General features: G+C 60.0%; 2 protein-coding genes across 12 annotated transcripts in view; both read right to left on the reverse strand.

Moving 5' to 3' along the window:
• Positions 1 to 62: 62 nt before the first annotated feature.
• Positions 63 to 10,025, reverse strand: AKAP8L (A-kinase anchoring protein 8 like). 4 transcript variants are annotated; one of them, XM_068664482.1, is made up of 13 exons: positions 9,899 to 10,025; positions 8,310 to 8,342; positions 7,342 to 7,570; positions 6,035 to 6,539; positions 5,445 to 5,565; positions 5,274 to 5,329; positions 4,904 to 4,940; positions 3,622 to 3,730; positions 3,074 to 3,215; positions 2,534 to 2,639; positions 2,236 to 2,366; positions 1,565 to 1,660; positions 63 to 1,138 (listed from the first exon to the last, which is right to left on the reverse strand). In XM_068664482.1, the coding sequence occupies exons 1-13, from the start codon at positions 9,909 to 9,911 to the stop codon at positions 659 to 661; spliced, it is 2,058 nt and encodes a 685-aa protein (XP_068520583.1). In that variant the 5' UTR covers positions 9,912 to 10,025; the 3' UTR covers positions 63 to 658. The 4 variants fall into 4 exon arrangements, with proteins under 4 accessions (XP_068520583.1, XP_068520581.1, XP_068520582.1 ...); XM_068664480.1 differs by having other exon boundaries at positions 3,074 to 3,227; XM_068664481.1 differs by having other exon boundaries at positions 5,445 to 5,568.
• A 1,018-nt stretch (positions 10,026 to 11,043) lies between these two features.
• The window catches only part of WIZ (WIZ zinc finger), a 35,550-nt gene continuing 25,680 nt past the window's right edge, over positions 11,044 to 20,913 (reverse strand). For 6 of the 8 annotated variants that reach the window (XM_068664471.1, XM_068664470.1, XM_068664473.1 and 3 more), the window contains 7 exons: positions 18,004 to 18,177; positions 16,628 to 17,137; positions 14,918 to 15,454; positions 13,732 to 14,262; positions 12,858 to 13,295; positions 12,460 to 12,652; positions 11,044 to 12,269 (listed from right to left, as the gene is read on the reverse strand). In XM_068664471.1, coding sequence (XP_068520572.1) covers positions 12,113 to 12,269; positions 12,460 to 12,652; positions 12,858 to 13,295; positions 13,732 to 14,262; positions 14,918 to 15,454; positions 16,628 to 17,137; positions 18,004 to 18,177 — 2,540 coding nt within the window. In that variant the 3' untranslated portion in view covers positions 11,044 to 12,112. Of the gene's footprint in view, positions 12,270 to 12,459; positions 12,653 to 12,857; positions 13,296 to 13,731; positions 14,263 to 14,917; positions 15,455 to 16,627; positions 17,138 to 18,003; positions 18,178 to 18,830; positions 18,984 to 20,913 lie in introns of those variants that run through there. The other 2 variants (XM_068664472.1, XM_068664477.1) reach the window with 2 other exon arrangements.

Raw genomic sequence — 20,913 nt, forward strand, 5'->3', positions numbered from 1 at the left:
CCCCACCTCTCGGTGCTCTCCGTGCCCACCTCCACTTTCAGAAACGAAGGCAGAGGCAGGGGTCGGCTCAGGGTAGTCCTTTATCTCCACCCACCAAAACATCCACCTCAAAATGAAAGCATTTTTACAAACACCACGACATCGACACCACTTAGCTCTGCATTAAAACACCGGGAGGAATTATTACAGTCACAGGGAGGTTGTGCAGAACCTTACAGCGTACACGGCAGAAATTAAAACCCTGCAAACATCCGAAGTCTGGGTCCAGACAGACAGCCTACGGGGACAAACCGCTTTGTATATTCGTTAAATATCCAAAAGTTTCAAGGGGAAGAGATTTCATTTGCCAGATTGTGACGTAGCACTGGTTTGTACACATGCTCAAAGGAAATTCTCCTAGTACAAAGCCATCTAGAAAACAGAGACTGCACAAAACCTAGCTACTAAAATGAAGATTTGTGGTAAAAAAAAAAAAAAAAAAAATCTATTTTCCAAAAACACTTTACAGGTAAAGGCTTCCACTGCCCTAAGTGAGTTTAGTAGAATGGTAACGCAAAATGTGCTATGAAATTCACAGATACAGTTATGCTTTTTTAATTTTTTTTTTAAAAAAGATGTCAGGTCTTTTACACATCAGCTTTCCCATCCAACATTGTACTTATTCAGCATCCTCATCCTCTGGAGCAGCAGCTTCCTCGCTTTCTTTGTCCTCGTCTTCCACCTTCCCACCTTCTGGCTGCTGCTCCTCTTCCTCGTGGACGGATTCCTCTGTGGGTTGCGAGGTCTCCTCCGTGTTCTCTGCTCCTGGCTCCACCTCTGTTTGTGCTTGGGGCTGTGCCTCAGTTTCTGTTTCTGGCCCCATTTCTTCTTGCTCCTCCTCACTTTTAGCTCCTTCTGCTTCTGGGTTCTCCCCAGGATCCTTGTTTTCACCGTCTAGATTTTCCTCCTTGTTCTCACCATCCAGATTTTCCTCCTCCTTGTTTTCGCCATCTAGATTTTCCTCCTCCAGATTCTCTTCATCATCCTTGTTTTCATCTGTTCCTTCCGCTGTCCCTTCCTCTGCGTTTCCACTGGTTCCCCCTTCTCCTTCCTCGTGCTCCTCTTTTTCTTCCAGATCATCTGTGAAAGGATTCTCGCCCTGAAAGAGACAACACACGTTTGTTTGCCTGCTGACAGCTTCTCTCCAGCTGCTAACGTCACACCCGAGGAGCTCACACCAGGCACCAGCTACGTGCAAAACCTCCCAGAAAGTTTTTTTTGTTTTGTTTTGTTTTTCAATCACTACTGAGTGACTACCAAGTTCTGTGTAAGCGTGCGTGCTACAGACATCCTGCTGGAGGCCTCAGGATTTGGAGCAGCACGTGGGGCAGATATTTCGTCACCAGCACAGCGGAGGCTGGATGATCAACAGCAACCCAACGTGGTATCAGGATGCCCCAAACTACCCTGAGGTTCAGCTAAAAACCACTCCCTGCAGTCAAACCGCAGCTGCTGCCCAATTCCAACAGCACAGCAGAGCTGCTGCCTGCTCAGCCCAAGCCCAAGCTGCCCCGCGAGCACCCACCTTCAGGTACCGCTCCAGTTTCTTGCTGATGAGTTTGTTGTTCAGGATGCTTCTCGCAACTACGAGCGAGGATTTCTTGGACTGCTCCATCATGGCCTGCAAGGGAGCACAAAGGAAGCACGCTAATTAGACTTCAGCCTCAATTAGCTGACAAGTCCAGAAGTTACGGCCACAGCTGAAAACAGCTTCCAGGGGCACCCAGAGCACGCTCAGGAATTTGGGAAGAGGACAAGATTTAAGAAATCTGCGTTTTTACGCGTGTTCCCAAATTTTGTGGTGGACGTGGCTTTGGAAAGATAAAGAACAGGCAACCAAGGAGGGACCCTTGGAGAGGAACGCGCTGCCCAGGGTCGTGATTCTATGATGCTAAGGACACCTGGCTCGCTTCACCCAGCTCCACAGGTGGGATTACTGCAGCTTTCACTCTCTGAATATTGAAGTTTAAAGCCTGTGCACTCTGATTGAGCTGACACGTGAGGAAACACCGACAGCAGAGCGCACTACAGCTAATTAGGAAAAATTCCCCCCAGTTTCAGGAACAAGGTGAAGCAAACCCAGCCACTTTTCGGCTCTGTTCTTGCAGCTGAAGCCTACAAACCCCCCGACGTGGGATTCCCGTGGCAGAAGCCAGGCTGTGGGGGCCAGCCAGAGGCACCAGGCTGCGCGCTCACCCTGCGGTTGTGGTTGTGGTCGAGAGACTTCAGGTGCTTCTGGATGATGCCGTATTGCATCGGGATGAAGAGGTCACAAGCAGCACAGTGAGCAGCCTCCACCTTCTTAATAAAATGCTCCATGCCAACATCTGGGAAGGAAGGGAAGAACGCTGTTAAGCCAGAAGTCATCTGGGGGACTGCACTGGGAGCCAGATTTCCCTGCAGCCCGCATCACAAACTCATTTTCAACACCCAAAAGGTGTTGAAAATGAAGGAACAAAGGAACTCTCTTCCATGCCCCTGTGCAGGCACTCACCTTGCGTAAGATCTTGGTCCCTGTAAATCTGCTGAATAACTGCATTAATGTCTTCGATTGCTTTACGGCGCTCTTCAGTTTTCCTAGTTTTATTAGCAACATATTCCTGTAAGGCAGAGTATTTGTGTGAAGTCCTTTCTTTCCCTTCCCTCTCAGATGCATCTCTCTAGCCTGTTCATCCTCTCACTCCTGCAAAAACCACCTGCACGTTGTCCCACACACAGTGTTGTGTTTGAGCACTTCCATCACCCACTCTTGCCATAAAACCCACGGTAATCAGGGATTTTCTCTATTTTCTGCCACTGCAACCAGTAAGACCAGAGTTCAGTGACCTGATCAAAGCGAGAGGGCAGTGAAGGCATAGCTGGAATAGCAGCTCTGGTATCTTAGCCCAACTTTACTCCACCTCCTCTAGCAGCTTCACACACTGCTCAGTTCAAAGTGGCTTTTCAGCAGCTTTTCAGCCTCTCCAAAATAATAACAGCAATAAAAAAACCCAAAACTCTGAAGTCTGGGGGACTAACATAACCAGAGGCTCACCTGGAGAAAGTCAGCTGTCTGTTGAGGCAGTTTGGTTCCGACAAACTTGAAGTGTTCCTTGTGGAATTTACTCTCGAGGTGGCTGTTCATCTCATCGTCGTAGAAGGTCCGGTATTTGCATAGGGAACAAACAAACTGGATCCTGTTGAGACAGCTGGATGTGAACGGAAGGGATGCTCAATCCACTCCAGCTCTCTGCTCTGTAAAAACCTGCTCACTGGGTCTACAGCTAACGGGGAGCAGACAAAGCCCTACTCATGCAAGACTTCAATCCTTTCAGTGTTTCTGGGATGTGCCCCAGAGACTTTCCCTTTTCTGTATCAGCGAGAAGGATGCAACCAAAATTTCAAGGTTCATCTCAACCAGAACATGCCAAACGTCACAGTCAAGATGACTGGGAGGAGAGCAAAGCTCTCCTAAGGGAACAGGCAAAGCACTGGGAAAAGGAAGCAAAAAGGGAAGGACCCAGGCTAAGACTGCTACTGCCCTCGCAGAGAAGGAAGCAACATCACTTAAAAAAAAGGAAAAAAGGTAAAAGGGAGAATTACCTTTCTACCATACGATCCCGATGCCTCTTCTTTTGCCTCTCTTGAGTTTTCTTGCCCGCCTGCAATTTGCGTTTGATTTGACTGATCTCTTCTTGAATTGTTAAAGCACCTAAGTGTTTAAAGCAGGGTGTATTTCAGGGCACTACTCGAGGACACCACCTGATTAAAGAGAATTTCCCTGGACAAGTTTAGTAGTTGGCCCGACCAACACGCACAGCCCAGAGACACCTCTGAGTCGAGAAGCTGCTCCCTTGCAGTGCCTCCCTCTGGCCAATTACCACTGCACCCCATTTCCACCACGCTGCCATCCCTCTGGTGCGTTTGGGGAACGTGGCACGAGTGAAAGAAACACCCAAAGTTGTTTCCTCAGCCTTTATTTTCATTTACTCTTTGTGCTTTTACCAGGTTTTAAATCAATCGGTCATGGGTTTGATTTTTAAGTGCCACCCATTCTGAGTTGTTCAGCCTCATAATGGAAAAAAAACAAAAAGGGTAATGGGGAACCAATTTACAGCACCGTTACTTTCGAGATGGAGAAGCAGCTTCTCTGTCTGCCCGCCCCGGTGTACCCACAGGCACATCAGTCCCAAATTTAGCTCCGCAGCAGCAGGGTGGGCAGCATGGACCCAGCACACACCCTGCAAGCAGCTCTCCCTTCCAGCCCTCCTGCTCCTCTGGCTTGCTCAGCACTTCCACCACTACCCCATGGAGCGGGACGTGCCTGCAGAGCTCCATCCTCCTTCCCCAGCCCAGTGACTTCCCCAAATCTACGGCACGGCACGAAATCGAATCCCTGAACCCCGTTCCCTACGCCCCAAGCTGGCAGCTTCCCCAAACCTACCTTGAGCAAGGGCTCCAGCTCCTCCCTAGCAGGGCTTTTACAGCATTTCCTTATCCCTGAGCAGACACAAAGGATGGGATTGGGCTGACAATGCAGGCGTTGGAGCGGAGCCAGCCCCTGTCTCGGTGGGGATGGGGCAGGTCCCATCCTGAAGAGCAGCTGAGCCGTGCCCCATCTCTCTCCGCCAGCCCTGGCGACGCCTTCCCACCAAAGCCTCACCCGTGCCGAGCCCTGCCAGCTCTCCCTGCTGGGAGCCCACCCCTAGCACTTAGCCCAGCGTCCCCAGGAGACTTTGGGGACATTTGCAGAAGCCGAAAGCTGAATAGATTTGGAAGATTTAGCTGTAAATCCCCTCTGGCCACCTCAGAGCCCTCAGCCTCCGAGCACGCACAAGCCTCTGCTCTCTGTTCTGTGAGCTGCCACGCATGCACACCAACTCACCTTTCTCAGAGTCTCTTCCTTCATCGTCTTCCCCCTCCTAAAATGCAACATCGGGATGTTAAGGCCATCCAAATTCACGCATTAGCCTATAGAGAGCGAATGTCTGGATGCTACCTCAACATTTTCCCCTCAACCCCTCCCCAGGCGCTCCACGCGGGGCACAGCACCTCCAGCAGACCTGACCCTCAGCAGCCAGCACAGCCAGAGGATCCCAGGGCACATCGCAGCAGATTTGGGTTTATGCTGCCGTCCGTTTCCCCACATTACTCATTTTGGGATTAATGTGGGAGCCCAGCGACCCACCCTCAGTAGCTGCAGCACCACTCCCACCGCGGCTTTCATCACGAGTGAGTTTTCGAGAGTTACTTACACCTCTGGAACCCTCTTTCTCCTCTTTTTCTCCCGATTCTCCTTCGGTTCCCTCCTCTGAAAGGAACAGCGCGGTCAGTGTAGGCAGCAACCCCGTCGAGACCCCCCCGGAACAGATTTACCCCCCCCAGAAGGCGCAGTGAAGTGAGCCGAGTGCCGGCTTTGCTCTCACCGTTGTCAGAGTCGGAGTTATCGGAGCCGTCCGTCTTTGCCGCCTTGCTGTCGGGTTCCTCAGAGCTGTTGGTTTGCTTCCGCTTCTTCCCAGTGGGGTCTTTCTTCATTTTCTTCTTTTGCTGCTGTGAGAGAAGAGAAGGGTCAATCCCTGCGGTAAAGGCAGGCGCCCTCCTCATCCAGCAACGTTTTATTTTACTCCTTTATGGCTGAGTTTTAATAATTTACTCGTTTATAAGCCTCCTGCACACGCAGGTAGGTTTCCAACGGGCAGAGCTGGACAAAATCCACCGCCAGCATCTCTCTAATACAACAGATTAAACCCCAAGTAACAGTAACTAAGAAAAGGAAACTTCTAGGAAAGAAATTTCTAGGAAAGAAACTTTTTTTTAGGAAACAAAGTTTTGAGATTAACGCATCGCCCACACGAACACTGCCCTGTGGCTGAGCCTTGGTCTGCTGTGGAGGAAAAAAGCCACGAAGCCAAGCCAGAACGGTGTGTTACCACTTCCCAGGGCACATTTTGGAGCCAGTTGGGAAACGTTTAGCTCAAGACCCAGCAGGCGGGAGGACGCTGCCACAAGCACTTACTTTGAAGTCCGAGTCCCACATCTTCCAGTTCCTCCTCATGCGCTGTTTCATCATGCCTCCCCCGAAGCGCATGTTCCCCGAGAAGCCTCGCATGCCCTGGAACATGCCGAGCTCGGGGATGATGTTGTGGGAGAAGAGGGAGGGGAGCCGGGAGGAGCCGTGGGGGCCGAGGCCCCGCGCCCCCATGCCCTGCGGGGGCTCGTTCCACTGTCCGCCCATGCGCCCAGAGTAGGACGAGGCCAGGGGTCTGTTATTGCGCCCGTCGCGCGCCCAGTTCTGACCCCGCTGGCCGAAGTTGTCCCGCGCCCGGTTCTGGTACTGGTCCCTGCGGTTCCCGTAGAAGCTGTCGTAGTGCCCTTCGTAGTGCCCGTCGTAGGGGCCGTCGTAGTGCCCGTCGTAGGCGCTGTCGTTGTCGTGCTCGGCCTCGTTGTAGTCGTAGCCGGCTCGGTAGAGGTCGCGGTCGTTCATGGAGGACCGCGAGTCGTAGGACTCGTACGAGTCGTACCTGCGGGGGGGGGGAACGCCGAGGCACTGCGTTAGAGCCCACTCCGCACGCGGCGCTGGCGCTTCCTTCGTGCTGGAATTAGAGACGGGCCGCAGAGGAGAAAACCCAAACCCAGCAACGAGTCGGGCTTCAGACACCGAGCTACCGGCCCTCGCGAGCACAGAAATAAGAGACTGGAGGGAGGACGGCGTCCCTGCTCCGAGGGAGCTCTGAAGTGGCCCCATTCGGTACGAGGTAAGACCCTGGGGCTGCAAAACCTCCCGTCACCGAGGGCAGGCGGCCCCTGTCCAGCGACAAGGCAGCCCGGGCAGCTCCTTTCCTGCTCTATCACAGAGCAGAGCCAACACTCCAAGTTATCTGCCTGGCTCTCATCGTGTTTCTCATTCCTTCACGTGCCACAAGTGGGAAATTTTCACCTTTTAACGACAGCGAGGCTGCCAGTCCCTCACCCTCGGCTGCACGCTCTACAGAATCAAAGCTCACAAAGCCCCAAACGACGTTTGAGGAGACAAGGATCCCAGGAATAATTTGGCAATCCCGCTCAAAAACTGCTCGGTAAAAAAAGCTGGGAAATTAAACTCAGACCGAACGGCTCAGCACAGCGCCTCTTTTCCCTTCGCATTGCTCTGGGAGTTCTCAAGCAAGAACACGAAGAGGAACGAGGAGGATGCTTCTCAGTCGTGTTGAAGAACACGAAATCTCCCCCGCGAGTGGCAAACACCCAGCTTTTAAGTACCGAAGACGGATTTTTTGGGCAAGACATCGACGCCGACCGGGCACGAGAGCTTTCAGCGGCGCTCACCTGTCCCCCCCCGAGCCGTAGTGCCCTCCCTGCATCGTGTCCGCGTCCAGGGGCGGCCCCACGTCCAGGCGCTGGTTCATCTTGGCGATGACGGCGTCGCTGGAGCCGTCGGGGTTCATGTCCACGTCCGAGCCGCCCATCTCCCACGAGTTGGAGGTGGCCATGCCGTAGCCGTAGTTGCCCGAGTTGTCCTGCCCGTAGCCGTAGCCATAGCTGTAGCCCTCGTACCCTGGAAGAAAACCACGAGCTGCTTTCATTTCTGGTTATTAATGCTTTAGTTTCTGGTTATTAATGCTTTAGTTTCTGGTTATTAATGCTTTAATTTGTGGTTATTAACGCTTTAATTTCTGGTTATTAACGCTTTAATTTCAATTCGGATGCAAAAGCACCCCTGAGATCACTGCAGGGAATTAAACAAACAAAAAATTATTTAAATTTAATAATAAATAAAATTTAATTATTTAAAATTTAATTATTTAAATTTGATAAGAAATTTATTTTATTTTATTTTTTCAAATTTAGCCTTTTCTTCCCCATCCCTTTTACGTGCTGGGACGCGTGTAAAGCTGTGCACGTAGCTCGGAACTGTGCAGAGCTCCTTCTGCTGCCTCCCCAGCACAGAATTTACACCACAACCTGCCCCAACCTCGCTCAAATTACTTCAAGTGCCAAAAGGCTTTGTTAGGGGGGCAAAAAGAGCCTCCTATCTCGACCAGAACAGGTTTCCCTGCACACGCAGCATCAGGAGCAGCAGCAGAGAAGTTTTTCTGTTTGTTCTGCTGAGTTCAACAAGAACTTTAAAATCAAAGAAAGCAGTTAAAAAAAAAAATAGAAAGGCACGAGGCTGCACGGGCTCGATGCTACAGCAGGACTCGTTCATCACCGACCTCAGCACATCTCTCACAGGAGCAGTGAACGGGTTTGAAGCCAAGAAACCAGAAAACTACCCAAGTTTTCACCGCAGTTACCTCTGTTTGTCCCAGAGTTCCACTCTCCATAACCTAGAAAAGACGAAAAAAAGCTGTTGGAGGCTTCTTTAGTGTGGTTTAATTGCAGCCGAAGAGATTCTTGTTAATTCACAGCGAAAAAAAGCGGCGCCCTGAAAAGCCAAGCCCAAAACGGGCCGGCTCAAAACATCAACCAGGCAATGACAAGCAGGACACAGCCCCAGAAAACAAAATCTGTGCAGATTTTGTAAAACCTGAAGTTTGAGACAGGCTCCTGAACACTTTGAGCCCCCCCAGCTTCCTGCAGTGGCTTCGGAAGGGGCCGGGACCCCCACGGTCGCGGGGTCAGCCCCAACGGGAGGGTTTTGGGGGCGAAGCAGCGGGGCTGGCGTCCCCCGGGGACCCCACGCGGAGCCTAAAAAGCGGCCCCGGGACTCGGGGAAGTTTGAATCCCACCAAACCAACCCCGAGCCTCCCGGGCCTGACATTCACCTGCCCTTTCAGGGAGAAATCCCTTCTCCGCGCCCTCTCGCGCTTCGCCCTCGGGGGAAAGCAGCTGAAAAGGGCAAAATTTGGGAGCGGGAGAGCCCCGGGGAGCCCTGAGCCACCCCGGCACCTGCTGGAAACCGTTAGGCAGTGATAATTACCAAGCTAATTAGTCTCATTAGCGGCCGGCGGCTTCCGCTCACCGAACCCGAGCCGTCAGCTCTGGGGAAGGCGCCGCTGCACGGCGGGTAATTGGGGGCGGGGGGGTCCTCCCCAAATAAAAACTCGTTATTTAGGGGAAAATTCGTTATTACAGGGGAAAAGGCCTGAAAAGAGCAGGAGCCGAGGGAGGAGCAGGGCGGAAAGCTGGGGAATTGGGGCAAAAACCAGGGAGTTTGGGCAAATACCTCCTGAATTCAGGCAAAAAGCAGGGAGAGGCTCCTGTAATTGGGGAAAAAATTCCTGATTTGGGGAATGAAAAAAAGGGGGGACCTCAGGAATTTGGGCAACAGTAGGGGGAAACCTGGGGAATTTGGGCAAAAACCTCGTGAATTTGGGCAACTGCGAGTGGCAATCTGGAGAATTGGGGTAAAAAACTCGTGAATTTGGGCAAAAATGGGGGGAAACCTCATGAATTTGGGCAAAAACCTCGTGAATTTGGGAAAAAGCGGAGGGAAACTTGGAGAATTTGGGAAAAAACGGGGGGAACGTCAGGAATTTGAGCGAAATCGGGGGAAAACCTCCTGAATTCGGGCAAAAACCTCCTGAATTCGGGCAAAAGCGGGGGGAAAACTGGGGAATTTGGGCAAAAACCTGATGAATTCGGGCAAAACCGGGGGGAACACCAGCAATTTGAGCGAAATCGGGGGAAAACCTGGGGAATTTGGGCGAAAACCTCCTCAATTTGGGCAACCCCCTCCTGGACCCGGGCACAACCGCCCCGTTCTCCGTCACTTTCGCCGGTTCCCGGCGGGCTCCGGGGGCCGCTCCCCTCCGGCCCTCGGGCCCCGGGGGGGGCTCGGGAAGGCCCCGCCGCCGACCTCAGGGGCCCCCCCCCGGGAGCCGCCGCCCGGTGCCGGTCCCCGCGGGGCCGCCCCGCCGCCATCTTGCGCCGCCGCCCTCACCTGAGTAGCTCATGATGGCGGCCCCGCCGCCGCCTCCTGCGCCAGACGGTAACGGCGGCCGCGCCCCGCCCCCCCGCGTCCTATTGGCCGACGGGGCTCCACCGCCCGCCTCCTCGCCGCCCTCATTGGCCCGGCCTCCCCGCGGCTCGCGGCTCCTATTGGCTGCTCCCGGACGTCGCTCACCGCCCCCCGGCGGTTCCACAGGGCGGCCCCCGCGGCGATTGGCGGGGCCGAGTGTCAATCGCCGCGCCTCCGGCGGTTTCTCAATGGCCCCGGGGAAGGAGAGCGCTGATTGGCCGGCGCCGCCGTCACCTGGCGGGAAGGCGTTACCGCTTTTACTCCGGGCTCTGATTGGCCAGCTGAGGGGCGGGCCGAGCCTTGCCTGGACCAATGGCGCGGCGGCCCCGCCCCGAGCCTCCAGCGCCGCCACAACGGCTCCGGTTCGGCGCTTGGCCCCGCCCCTCCCGTGCCGCCATTGGCTGCGGCCGCCGGCGGGCCCCGCCCCCGAGGGCGCGCGCGCGCGCCCAAGCCGCGTGGTGCCCTCAGACCGCGGGAACCCAGCGCAGCCCCCACGTGGCTCCCGTGGGTGGCCCCGAGCTGGCGTCACCCGTGGACGTGTCCCCCCCCCACCGCCCCCAGACACCGGGACAGGGCCCCCACGCCCCGGGGTCCCTCTCTCGGTGTCCCCGTGGCCCCGGAACGCGTCCCAAGCGCGGTGTCCCCGCCCCACCGCGACACGTTCCAGCTCCGGTGTCCCCACACCCCCGGATCCCGCTGTCCCCACAGCCCTGGGCCGTGTCCCAACCCCACCCGGGGTCCCCGCGACCGTGGTCACGGCCACACCGTGAGCCCTTAACGCTGTCCCAGCCCCCCCGGTTAACGGGCACGGCCCCACCTGGCCCTCAGGTGTCCTTTTCCCGGGACACAGCCCAGTCCTGCTGTCCCCACCACTGCGGTGACACCCCACGGCCACCCAACCCCTGCAGGGCCCCGTTTCCATCGCTGCCCCCCTTCCAGGAGCGGGTTCGACCATCCCCGTGGCCCTAAAACGCCTCGTTTCCCCCCAAAAAAAGTCTCTGCGGGGACCCCACAAGGGCTGGAGCCAGGGGCCGCCCCCCACGCACCACACTCCAGCCTCCCGGGGGTCGTTTCCAGAAGAGTTTAATCTAATGTACATATTCCCGGGTACATTAATAACCAGAATATGCCCGATGAAAAAAGTTAAAAGGTTCAATTTCCCTCTGAGCCGTGCTGGGCTCGGGACTTGGAAATAAAAATGAATGCTCCTTATTTTTTTTTTTTTTTTCCTCTACACAAAACTAGAGTTAAAAAAGTCGAAGGTCTATGCAGCTAGACGAAGGGGGGGGAGAAAAAAAAGCAACAGTGAAGGGGGCTGGGGCGGAGGGGAGACGGCAGCGGGGTCAGAGAAATGGCCCCGACCCCGTGGCCACCGCCGCTCCCCGGCCCCCACGGGGGGCTGGTGCCCGCCGCTGCCCCTCCGACTGCCGCCGCCCAGCGTCACCGGTGCCGGGAGCCCGCGGTCCCGCGTGAAACGGGGGTGGGTGGGTGTGGGGGGGGGACACCGGATGGCGAGGGGCCGAAGGAGGCGGGAGCGGTGAATCCGTGACTTTGCCGTTTGCCGTGGCGGAAGGGGGGCAGCGTTTGGCCCCCGGGGGGAAGGGGAGCTGGGCAACATGCAACCCCGCAACAACGGACGCCGACACCTAGGTGAGCTAAACTCGTCGTCTACGCACATGGAATATACAGGAACTCGAGGGCCATATACAAATCCCACAGCGCTCGCCGGGCCGAGCTGCTCCCCTCCCAGCCGGCGCGGCGTCTCGCTCCCCCCCCCCGGCCCCGAGCCGGCAGAAGCGGCCGCAGCTCCCCCGTCTTTGGGCTAAAGCGGCCCCGAGGCCGGGACCGGGGGTCCCCCTGCCCCATCCCGAGCCAGGGAACCGGCCTCGAGTGGCCCCCCCACCCCCCCCCCCAGCGGTGGGACCCCGGGGCAGAGTCCAAACCCCGCTGCCGGCGGAGGGGCGTCTTGTTCCATGTAGTGCTTGTGGCCGGGGCCCCCCCGAAGCCCGGCTGGAAAACCGTGTGCTGGGTTTGGGGGGCTGAGGTTTGCTCCGTGGGGGGGGGACGTGCAGGCACGGGAGGGGCGGAGGGCGCCCCCCGGGGGGCAGCTCCATCGCCGAGCCTGGGCCGGCTCCGTTACTGAGCCTCGGCCACGGCGGGGGGTTCGGGGGCCGGGGCTTCGCCCCGCAAGGGGTCTGCTTTGGAGAAATTCATTTCCAGGATGTGTCGCTGGAGGTGCCGCACCCACTCCTCCTGGATGGAGAGGGGCCCCTGGAACTCCACCTCGCAGAACCTGTGGGGACAGCGGCGTCAGCTCGGGCTTTGGCCGAGGTTTCTCCATCGGCCCCCCCGGGGGCAGCCGCCAGCGGAGACCCCTGGAGAGCGGGGTCGGCGTGGGGTAAGGAAGGGCAACCACGAGGACTCAGCGCGCTGCCCTCCCTGGCAGGAAACCCCCCCCCAAATCCCTCCCGGAGCTGACCTACCTGCACTTGAGGGTGTAGATGTTACCCACAAACTTCACCAGGGAGGTCTGCGGCGGGCGGGGGACCAGGGAAGGCACCGGCCTCATCCTCGGCGGCGGCTGGCGCGTCTCCTCCATCTTCTGCTGGAAGTCGGCCCCTTCCTCCTCCCGGTGCAGGGGGTTATCCAGGGGCCTCGCTTGCCTCCGCTCGAACTCTGCAGGGGGGGAGAATGAGGGACAAAAAACGCGTCACGGCGGAGGGGGCACGGTGCAGGGCGGCCTCTGAAGTGTGGGGGGAGGATCTCGGGTAGAGAGCTCCCCCCAAGGGTGGGCAGAGGGGACGGGGCAGGGGCTTCTCAGTGCTCCGCCAGCTCCCCCCGGCGCTGGAGCCCCCCCTCTGCTGCTTGGCTCCCGACTCACTGTGGATATTGGGGCGCTGATGCTCCTCCATCTTCACCAGGGAGAGGGGAGAGGTGACCATGGGGCGCTCGCCGCCGCTTCCCCCGTCCAGGATCTTCCCGGGCTCGCCGTGCGCCAGGTCCGCGGCCAACCCTTTGCTGAGCAGGGCCACGCCGCCGGGCTGCAGGCTCAGGGGCATCCTCCGGGCGCCGTCGTGGTCCCGGGCGTGCGAGGAGTTGCGGAATTTCTTGGTGAAGGGTCGGCCGCCTTGGATGTAGCTGCGGTAGGCGCCGGCTTTTTGGGGCCGGTGCCGGATCCACTCGCTCAGGGTCTCGATGGGCGAGCCGTTGACGCACCACTCGGTGACGCCGAACTGCCGGAGGTGAGCCCGCGCGTGGCTGGCCAGGGCCTTGCGGTTCTCGAAGTAGAGGCCGCAGAGCTCGCAGCAGGCTTCGCTGGCTGGGGGGGGGGGGCGTGGGGCAGGGGGTGAGCTGGGGGGGCTTGGGGACAGATCCCCGGCCTGGCCGTGTCCCCGCCACCACCCGTTTGCAGCCGCTGAAGGGAAATCCCCCCCCCATTCTGGTTTCTGTCGCTGATGAGCTCCAGGAGGCTCCTGCTGAGGGGCTGGTGGAGACCCCAGAGCCAGGGGAGGCTCCAACGAGGCAGGCTAACGGGGACCGGGGATGCCAACCGGGCCCCAAATCCCCACTCGCCTCTCCCTGATGCGCTCTGGGACCCCGCTGGAGCCACCCGGAGCAAGGAGCTCGCTGCTGCCAGCCCAGCACGATGCCACAGGGCTGCGTGACAAAGCCCCGCTCCCCCCGCAGCCCCCGGGGACCCCCCCAGCCCCCCGCCGCGGGCCCTGCCACGCACCTCCCCGTGCGTCCTGACTTACAGGTGTGCGCGGGTTTGTCGTGCACGGGCTTGGTTTTGAAGGGCAGCTCGGTCTGGATGTAGGCCTTGTGCTTCACCTCGGCGTGGGGCCCCAGCCGCTCGTCCTGCAGCGGCCGTTTGGCGGACAGCGGCGTCAGGAAACCGCCCTGGGGTTTGGCAGCGAGCGACGCCAGGGACAGCTCCCGGCCCAGGCTGGAAGCGCCAGGGCTGGGCTTCCCCGTCCGGCCGCCCAGCGGAGGCAGGGCCATGCCCTGCAGCATTTTGCCGGGGGCTTTGGGGTCCGTCCCCTCCTCCCCGAGAGCTTTGGGGGGCTCGATGCTGGAGGTGTGAGGCTCCTTCTTGATGACGCAGGGCTTGGATTTCTTCTTGAGGATCTCCCGCAGGGTGTCGATGGGTGAGCCGTTGACCGACCACTCGGTCACCCCCATCTGCCGCAGGTGGGAGCGCGCGTGGCTCGACAGCCCCTTGCGGTTCTCGAAGTACTCGCCGCAGAACTCGCAGCGGATGTCCCGCACCGGGTCAGCTCGGGAGGCTGCGGGGAGAGAGGGGGGGACGTCAGGGGGAGCAGGGTGGCGCCCACCCCTCCAAATCCTCCCCTCGTGCCCCACAGAAGAAGCTGGGAAGCCGGGAGCAGACCCTGCAGCAGGACCCTGAAGCACCCGGGGATGGCTGAGGAGAACGCAGAGCCCGTCCTGGAGCAAGGCGGGATCACAGGACCATGAAATGGTTTGGGTTGGAGCAGACCCTAAAGCCCAGCCCAGTTCTAGCCCCCTGCCATGGGGCAGGGACCCATCCCCGCCCACCCAAACCCCATCCAGCCTGGTCCCGGGCACCTCCAGGGATGGGGAACCCCAACTTCCCTGGACAACCTGCCCCAGCGCCTCACCACCCTCACGGTGATGAATTTCTTCCCTTTACCTAACCCAAATCCACCCTCTTTTAGCTTAAAGCCCTCACCCTTCGTCCCTATGGCTACACCTCCCTGTCAGAGTCCCCCCCCCCAGCATTCCCGGAGCCCCCTTTAGGTACGGGACGACCACTACGAGGTCTCCCCGGAGCCTTCTGCTTGTCCTGAACAACCCCAGCTCCTTCAGCCTCGCATTTCAGACCCCACAGCCCCAGCACCGAGGGAACACGGTCCCACCCAGCCCCCCCAAATGAGGGGAATGCAAGAGCCGGGCACTTACAGAGGTTGAGGGGAGACATCTCCTCCCGCGGGGACCAGGCTCGGTCGGAGGGGTGGGGGTCTCCGTGGAGGCCTCCTGACATCATCTCGCGTTTGATTTCCACCCTCAGCTGGTCTTGTTTGAGCTTCTTCTGCAAGGAGGGAGGAGAGAGGCCTGGAAACATCTTCCGGGCAGTGGGAGGTGGGGACGAGGTAGGAGACTGCCCCAGGGGACTGCCTGCTTGCTGGACCTTCTTGGCGAGGCCGGGGATGTGAAGCTCTCCGGGCCCCCGAGGCTCCAGGGGTCCCATGGCGCCCAGGAGGCTCTTGGCCATGGCTTTCTGCCCGGGGCCGGCGGGGTTGGGGGCAGCGCCCCGCGGCTGAGCTCGGCGTTTGAGGATCTCCCGCAGGGTGTCGATGGGCGAGCCGTTGACGTACCACTCCGTCACCCCCATCTGCCGCAGGTGGGAGCGCGCGTGGCTCGACAGCCCCTTGCGGTTCTCGAAGTACTCGCCGCAGAACTCGCAGCGGATGTCCCGCACTGGCTCCGACCCGGAGGCTGCGGGGAGAGGAAAGGGGAGAAACCGTGAGCGGAGGGCAAAGAGGGTCCCTCACCAACAGGATCCGACCCAGGCTCTGCCCAAAATCTGCCTCCACAAAGCCCCAGATCCCAGCACGCTGCTGGTGATGAAGAGGAGGGAGAGGAAGGTTTGGCTGCTGCGAGGAAGCCGCCACCTGAACCACGCGGTGTCCTGGTGGGGGACACGTGGCGAGACCTCCAGGCCCAGGGGGGGGACCTGCAGCCCCCACAGCAGCTCGAGGAGACGAGGGCGTGATTTCAGCCACCCCAACTGAGGCAGCAGCGGGCTGGTTTGGGGATTTGGGTGCTGCTGGAGCGAGGCCAGGAGGGGATGGAGCAGCAAAAAGGGGCAGCAATGAGCTGCAGGTTTTTTGGGGCCAGCTTTTTTCCCCTCCCCAATTTAGGGAGAAGGGAGGTGCTGCAGAGTCCCAGAGGGTTGGGAGAAGCACGAGGCCAGCCCCAACGCGGCAGCTTCCCAGCCCCAGCAAGAGGCAGGAGGAACCCTGCAGGGTCTGCAAACCCCCAGCCCCTCGGTGCTGAGGGACGGGAGGTGTCAGAGCCGCGCTCGGAGCTCTCAGCACAGCAGGGACTGAACACCGCGGGCAGACACCCCCTGCTCCAGGGGCTTTGCTGCAGGGAACGGCTCCAACCCCGGAGCAATTTGTGCCGGGAGCTGTCCTACGAGACCGGTGACACATGAGGGATCCCAAAGACCTGGCTAGGGATGGAGTTACAGCTGGGAAACACCAGGAGGCACGAAGCAGGGAAACAGCAGAGAAAAGCTGAGACGGGACCAAACACTGAGTTAAAAAAACCATCCGGCTTCAGGAGCGGGCAGCACGCGCCGTGCCCGGCTGTGGACAGAGCCACAGAGAGCTCAGGGCAGAGAGGCAGCGAGGGGGAGCAGTTTGCTGAAATCACGACAGGGAATGAAGAGAAGCCCAGGAAACGGGGTCGTGACAGAGCAGCACCACCTCCTGCTGCCTCCCTCCGAGCTCTCCCGCCCCAGCACCACGCAGGGGGATGCTCAGCGTGCCAGGAGGAGCCAGGGGCTTCCCTCGCTCCATCTCTACCACCTGAGAGCTAACGGGAAACCCTGACGGTAAAAAAAAATAAAAAATAAAGAGGAACGACAGAAAAAAAGAGACTCACTCAAATTGAGGGGTCCTTCCTCATCCGCCTGCGGCCACTGCGCCTTCGGGGAGCTCTGCAGGGGGCTGAGCGCGAGCTTGGAGCTCTTGTCCTCGGGGTTTTTCGGGGAGGGGGACCCCGAGAGCGCCGACGGCACCTTCTTGAGGATTGGGGAGCCCGGCTGCGAGAGGCTTTTGGAGAAGCCGGGGGGAGATTTGATGGCTTTGTTGACGGGGCCGTCGGGCGGGCGCTCGCCACCGCCGCCCTTGCCGAGCGCCAGGAGCGCGGGCCGGGGGGAGCCCCCCGCCCCCTCCTTGGGGGAGCCGGATTTCTTGAGGAGGCCGGGAGGGATGGGGCTGCCGTCGGGTTTGCCCTTCTGCTTCATCAGTTCGTAGAGCAGGTCGATGGGGGCCCCGCTGCTCTCCGACTCGGCCACGCCGAGCTGCCGCAGGTGCGAGCGAGCGTGGCTGGAGAGGCCCTTGCGGGTCTCGAAGCAGGCGCCGCACACCTCGCACGTCGTCAGGTTCTGGGCTGCGGGGAGAGGGGAAAAAAAGGGAAAAGAGAGGGAGTCAGGGCTCGACACGGTCGGTGGGTGCAGTCCGAGCCCTCATCTCCCACCTCCAGGCTCTCTGCTCCCCCCTGGGGTGCCAGGAATGGAGCAGGGAGGGGAGAAGAGAGCAGCGGGGGGACAAAACGCGCTGCTCGCAAAACTCTCCCTGCTCAAGGCTGGTGGGGAAGCTTTGGGACGTGATTTTGAAAGCCCTGCCCCTGCCAGACTCCAAAAGCTGGCAGGGAGGGGACCTCGAGTGCACCCCATCACTGCGCAGCGCTGTTTGGGGCACCAGAAGCACCGAAAAGGCCACAGGGACCGACCGAGGTGGGCTGAGGATGACGGGGACGTGAGCAGGTCCTGGGGAGCTGCTGGAGGCTTCAATAACAGCACAGGAGCACAACGTGGCCACCTCCTCCAGAGGGAATTCAGCAAAGAGGCCCCAAAACCCCCCCCTGGGTGGGGAGCTGCGCCTCCCTCCTGATTTCTGACAGCCTCCAACAGCACCTCCCGGAGTTTGGGGCACCACGCCTCTGGTTTGGTGAGCAACGTCCCCAAATTCGGGGCGCCACAGACGCTGCGGGGCCGGGCCGTGCCCTGGGGCGAGACGCTCAGCACCTCAGCCCCCTTCACCGAGCCGAAACAACCTCAGGAAGGTCACAGCTTGTGGGGGACACGGGGCCACGAGCCCTGAAGCAGCCCCCAGCCCACCTCTAAGACCCCGCAGCCGGAGGCTGGATCCTCCAGCGCCGCCTCCTTGCCGTGAAGCCCCCAGCGAGGCCGATTCCCCCCCCCCAGAGGACAGAGACAGCGAGCAGCCGGGCGCAGGGGGGGGGAGATAACTCACATTTGGAGTCCTGAGGCTCTGGCTTGCTCCCGGGCGGCTCAGGAGACAGTTTGGTCCCTATCCTGCTCGGGGGCTGCTCCAGCTGCCCGGGGGGAGCGCTTTTCTTCGGCAGCGGGGGCGGCGGGGGGGAGCCCACCTCCATGGCCACCAACTCCTCCTCCTCCGGGGCCAGGACTGCCAAGAGAGAAGGAGACCGTCAGGGCGGGGAGCCGTTAACGCTGGGGGGACACCGGGGGGGGGGGGAATAAAAGGAGAAAAGGGTCCCAACGCCCCACCGGGGGGGGCTGAGAGCCACCAGCGGCCCTCGGGAGCTCGTGGGGCCGGTGACAGCTCCCCCGGGGGGGGGACGGAGCCGCCGGCAGCCCCGGGAGGGCTCCGGGGGGGTTCGGGGCTGCGGCGGGGGGCACGGGGCGATGCTTCCTACAGCGGGGACGGCGCCGGGGCACGGCCGAGGCTGTCCCGCCCCCATCGGGGGGGGGAGAACGGGCACGGAGCCGCCTGGGCCCGGCCCCGGGAGCCCCCGGGAGCCCCCGGGAGCCGGTGCCGGCCGCGAAGGCCGAGCCCGGGGGGGTCTCCGGGGGCCCGGTGCGGCACAAAGCGGCGGCTGAGGACAAAGGAGAGCCGCGGCCGGGCGGGGGGGGCCGGCTCCGGGGCTCCCCGACCGGGCCCGGGCCCCGCGGGGGGGCCCAAAGCGGCGGCGGGGCCGGGCCCGGGGCGGCGGCGGCGGCGGGGAGGGGACGGGAGGGGGCGGGGGGGGGGCCGCGGGCGGGCCCGGGCTCGGCGCCGCCGGGAGGAGGGGGCGCGGGAAGGGGCCGGGGGGCGCTCACCGGGCTCGGGGGGCGCCTCGGGCCCGGCGTCGCCCTCCCCGCCCCGCTCCCGCTCCCGGGGCCGCGGCGCCGCCGCCGCTTTTGTCACTTTGGGCGGCGAGGAGGTGGAGGCCGCCATCTTGGCTTCGGCACATGCGGGGCGGCCGCCAGGCCCCGCAGCCGAGCGCCGAGCGCCGCCCGGGCCGGCCTCAAGGCCGCGCCCGCCGCGGGGAGCGCCGAGACATCGAGCGGGGCCCGGAAAATAAGGGGGGGGGGGGGGGCGTAAAAATGAGGGGGGACTGACATAAAAACAGGGGGAGCGGCCCCAAAAAACAAAGGGGGAGACCCATAAAAACGGGGGGGGGCATAAAAAAGAGGGGGAGCGCCCCAAAAACAAGGGGAGCCCCCCCAAAAAAACAGGGGGAGTGCCCCAAAAACAGGGGGAACCCCATAAAAAATAGGGGGAGCACCCCCATAAAAAAGAGGGGGAGCCCTATAAAACAGGGGGAGCACCCTAAAAAAAAACAGAGGGGACCCCCCCAAAAAAAAAACACGGGGAGCCCCATAAAAAAGAAGGGGACTTCCCTGCGCACAAAGGGGACCCCCCCACAAAAAGGGGGGGCCCCCCAAAAGCACACCCACAAAGCAGGGACCCCCCCCAAGCACAGACCCCCTCACATGAAGGGGGGACCCCCACATGAGGGGGGACCCTCCCCACACAGCAGGGACCCCCCCACACACACCCACAAAGGGAGGACCCCCCCACGGCAGGAATCCCCCCACACGAAGAGGGGGGGACCCCTACAGCGATGACCCCCCCCACAAAGTGGGGACCCCCCCCCACAACCCTGCTCTCCCCCCGGGGGCCTCACTGCCCCCACGCACAGGCCGAGGCCCAGCCCCGTGCCCCCCTCACACCGCGGCCGTTCCTGCCCCACAGCCCCCCCTTGGTAATTTGCCCCCAGTAAAAGGGGTCATTTTGTCCCCCTGGTAAAAAATAATAATAATAATAATAATTAAATTAAAAAAAGGTAATTTTGCCCCCCCTGGTAAAAGGGCTCCAGGGCCAGCAGCCGTGCCCTAAGGCACTGCCGCCCCCCATCCACACAAATAACGCGTAACCACAGGTCAAAAACTTAAGGAACAGCAGCAAAATCTCCCTGAAAACCAAAAAATTTAAATAAAAATAAAAACTTAAAATTTCAATCCGCCACCACACCACCAAGTGCTACCCCTGCCCGCTGAGAACCTCGGGCTTTAGGCAAAAACCATCCCAAAACGCAGCAGGGGGTGGGAGAAGGGAGCCCAGGCCTATAGAAAATAAGAATTAAAGATTCAAAATAAAAATTAAAAATCAGCTTTCCCCTGTGGGGAAAAAAAAAAAAGCTCCAAAAGCCAATTTTTGGCAGCGGCGGAGCTACGCAGCCCAACGACAGCCAGAGGGGCCCAGAGCACCACGAATTCGGGAGCCGGCAGGGCAGCGTGGGCAGCCCTTACCTTGCAGCTGGACCCAAAACCCGCAGATTTTGCCTGAAATTACACCGCCAACAAAACCAAGAGAAACCAACCCAAAATGGGAAGCTCCCGCGAGAGCCACAGCTGAAACAAACCCCGGGCCGCACGCTCGGGTTTTTGGCACGGGGAAGCTTTCAGAGGTTCAATTCCCCCTCGTGTTGGCACCAGAGGACTTCACCAAGCGCTTAAAAAGCTTAAAAATCAGATTAAATACCACCAGTTTCTGTCAGGGTCAAAAATAATTAAATAAAAACCAAAGCGGGGCAGCTCCTGAGGTTTTAGGAAGTTTCAAAGCCCGCCGAAATGAGCTGAGAGCCCCCCAGAGGCTCTGGGCTTTGGGTTGTGATGACACCGGGGGGGTCGTTTGGGCAGATTTTGGGTGCTGAGGGGACTCGTTCCTGCAGAGCCGCCACAAATCTGCAGAGCCCGGGAGAAAAGACGGCACCGAGGGCAATTCCCGACACAGGGGAAGGAGGGAGGCGAAGCAGGAGGCCAGCGGGAACTTTTCGGTGACCTAAAACTTAAAAAAGGTATCAAAAGGCAGCAGAAAGGAGGGCAGGCAGCGGGTGGGCACGGAACAAGCACGAGG

Source organism: Anas acuta, chromosome 32 (genome assembly GCF_963932015.1).
Source record: "Anas acuta chromosome 32, bAnaAcu1.1, whole genome shotgun sequence".
Classification (NCBI taxonomy): domain Eukaryota; kingdom Metazoa; phylum Chordata; class Aves; order Anseriformes; family Anatidae; genus Anas; species Anas acuta.

Coding starts and splice junctions, on each gene's coding strand:
- AKAP8L (XM_068664479.1), bottom strand. Junction 5,569..6,034: donor TGTGGGACTCGGACTTCAAA/GTAAGTGCTTGT, acceptor CTTCTCTCACAG/CAGCAAAAGAAGAAAATGAA. Junction 2,640..3,073: donor AGACAGCTGACTTTCTCCAG/GTGAGCCTCTGG, acceptor TCTGCCTTACAG/GAATATGTTGCTAATAAAAC.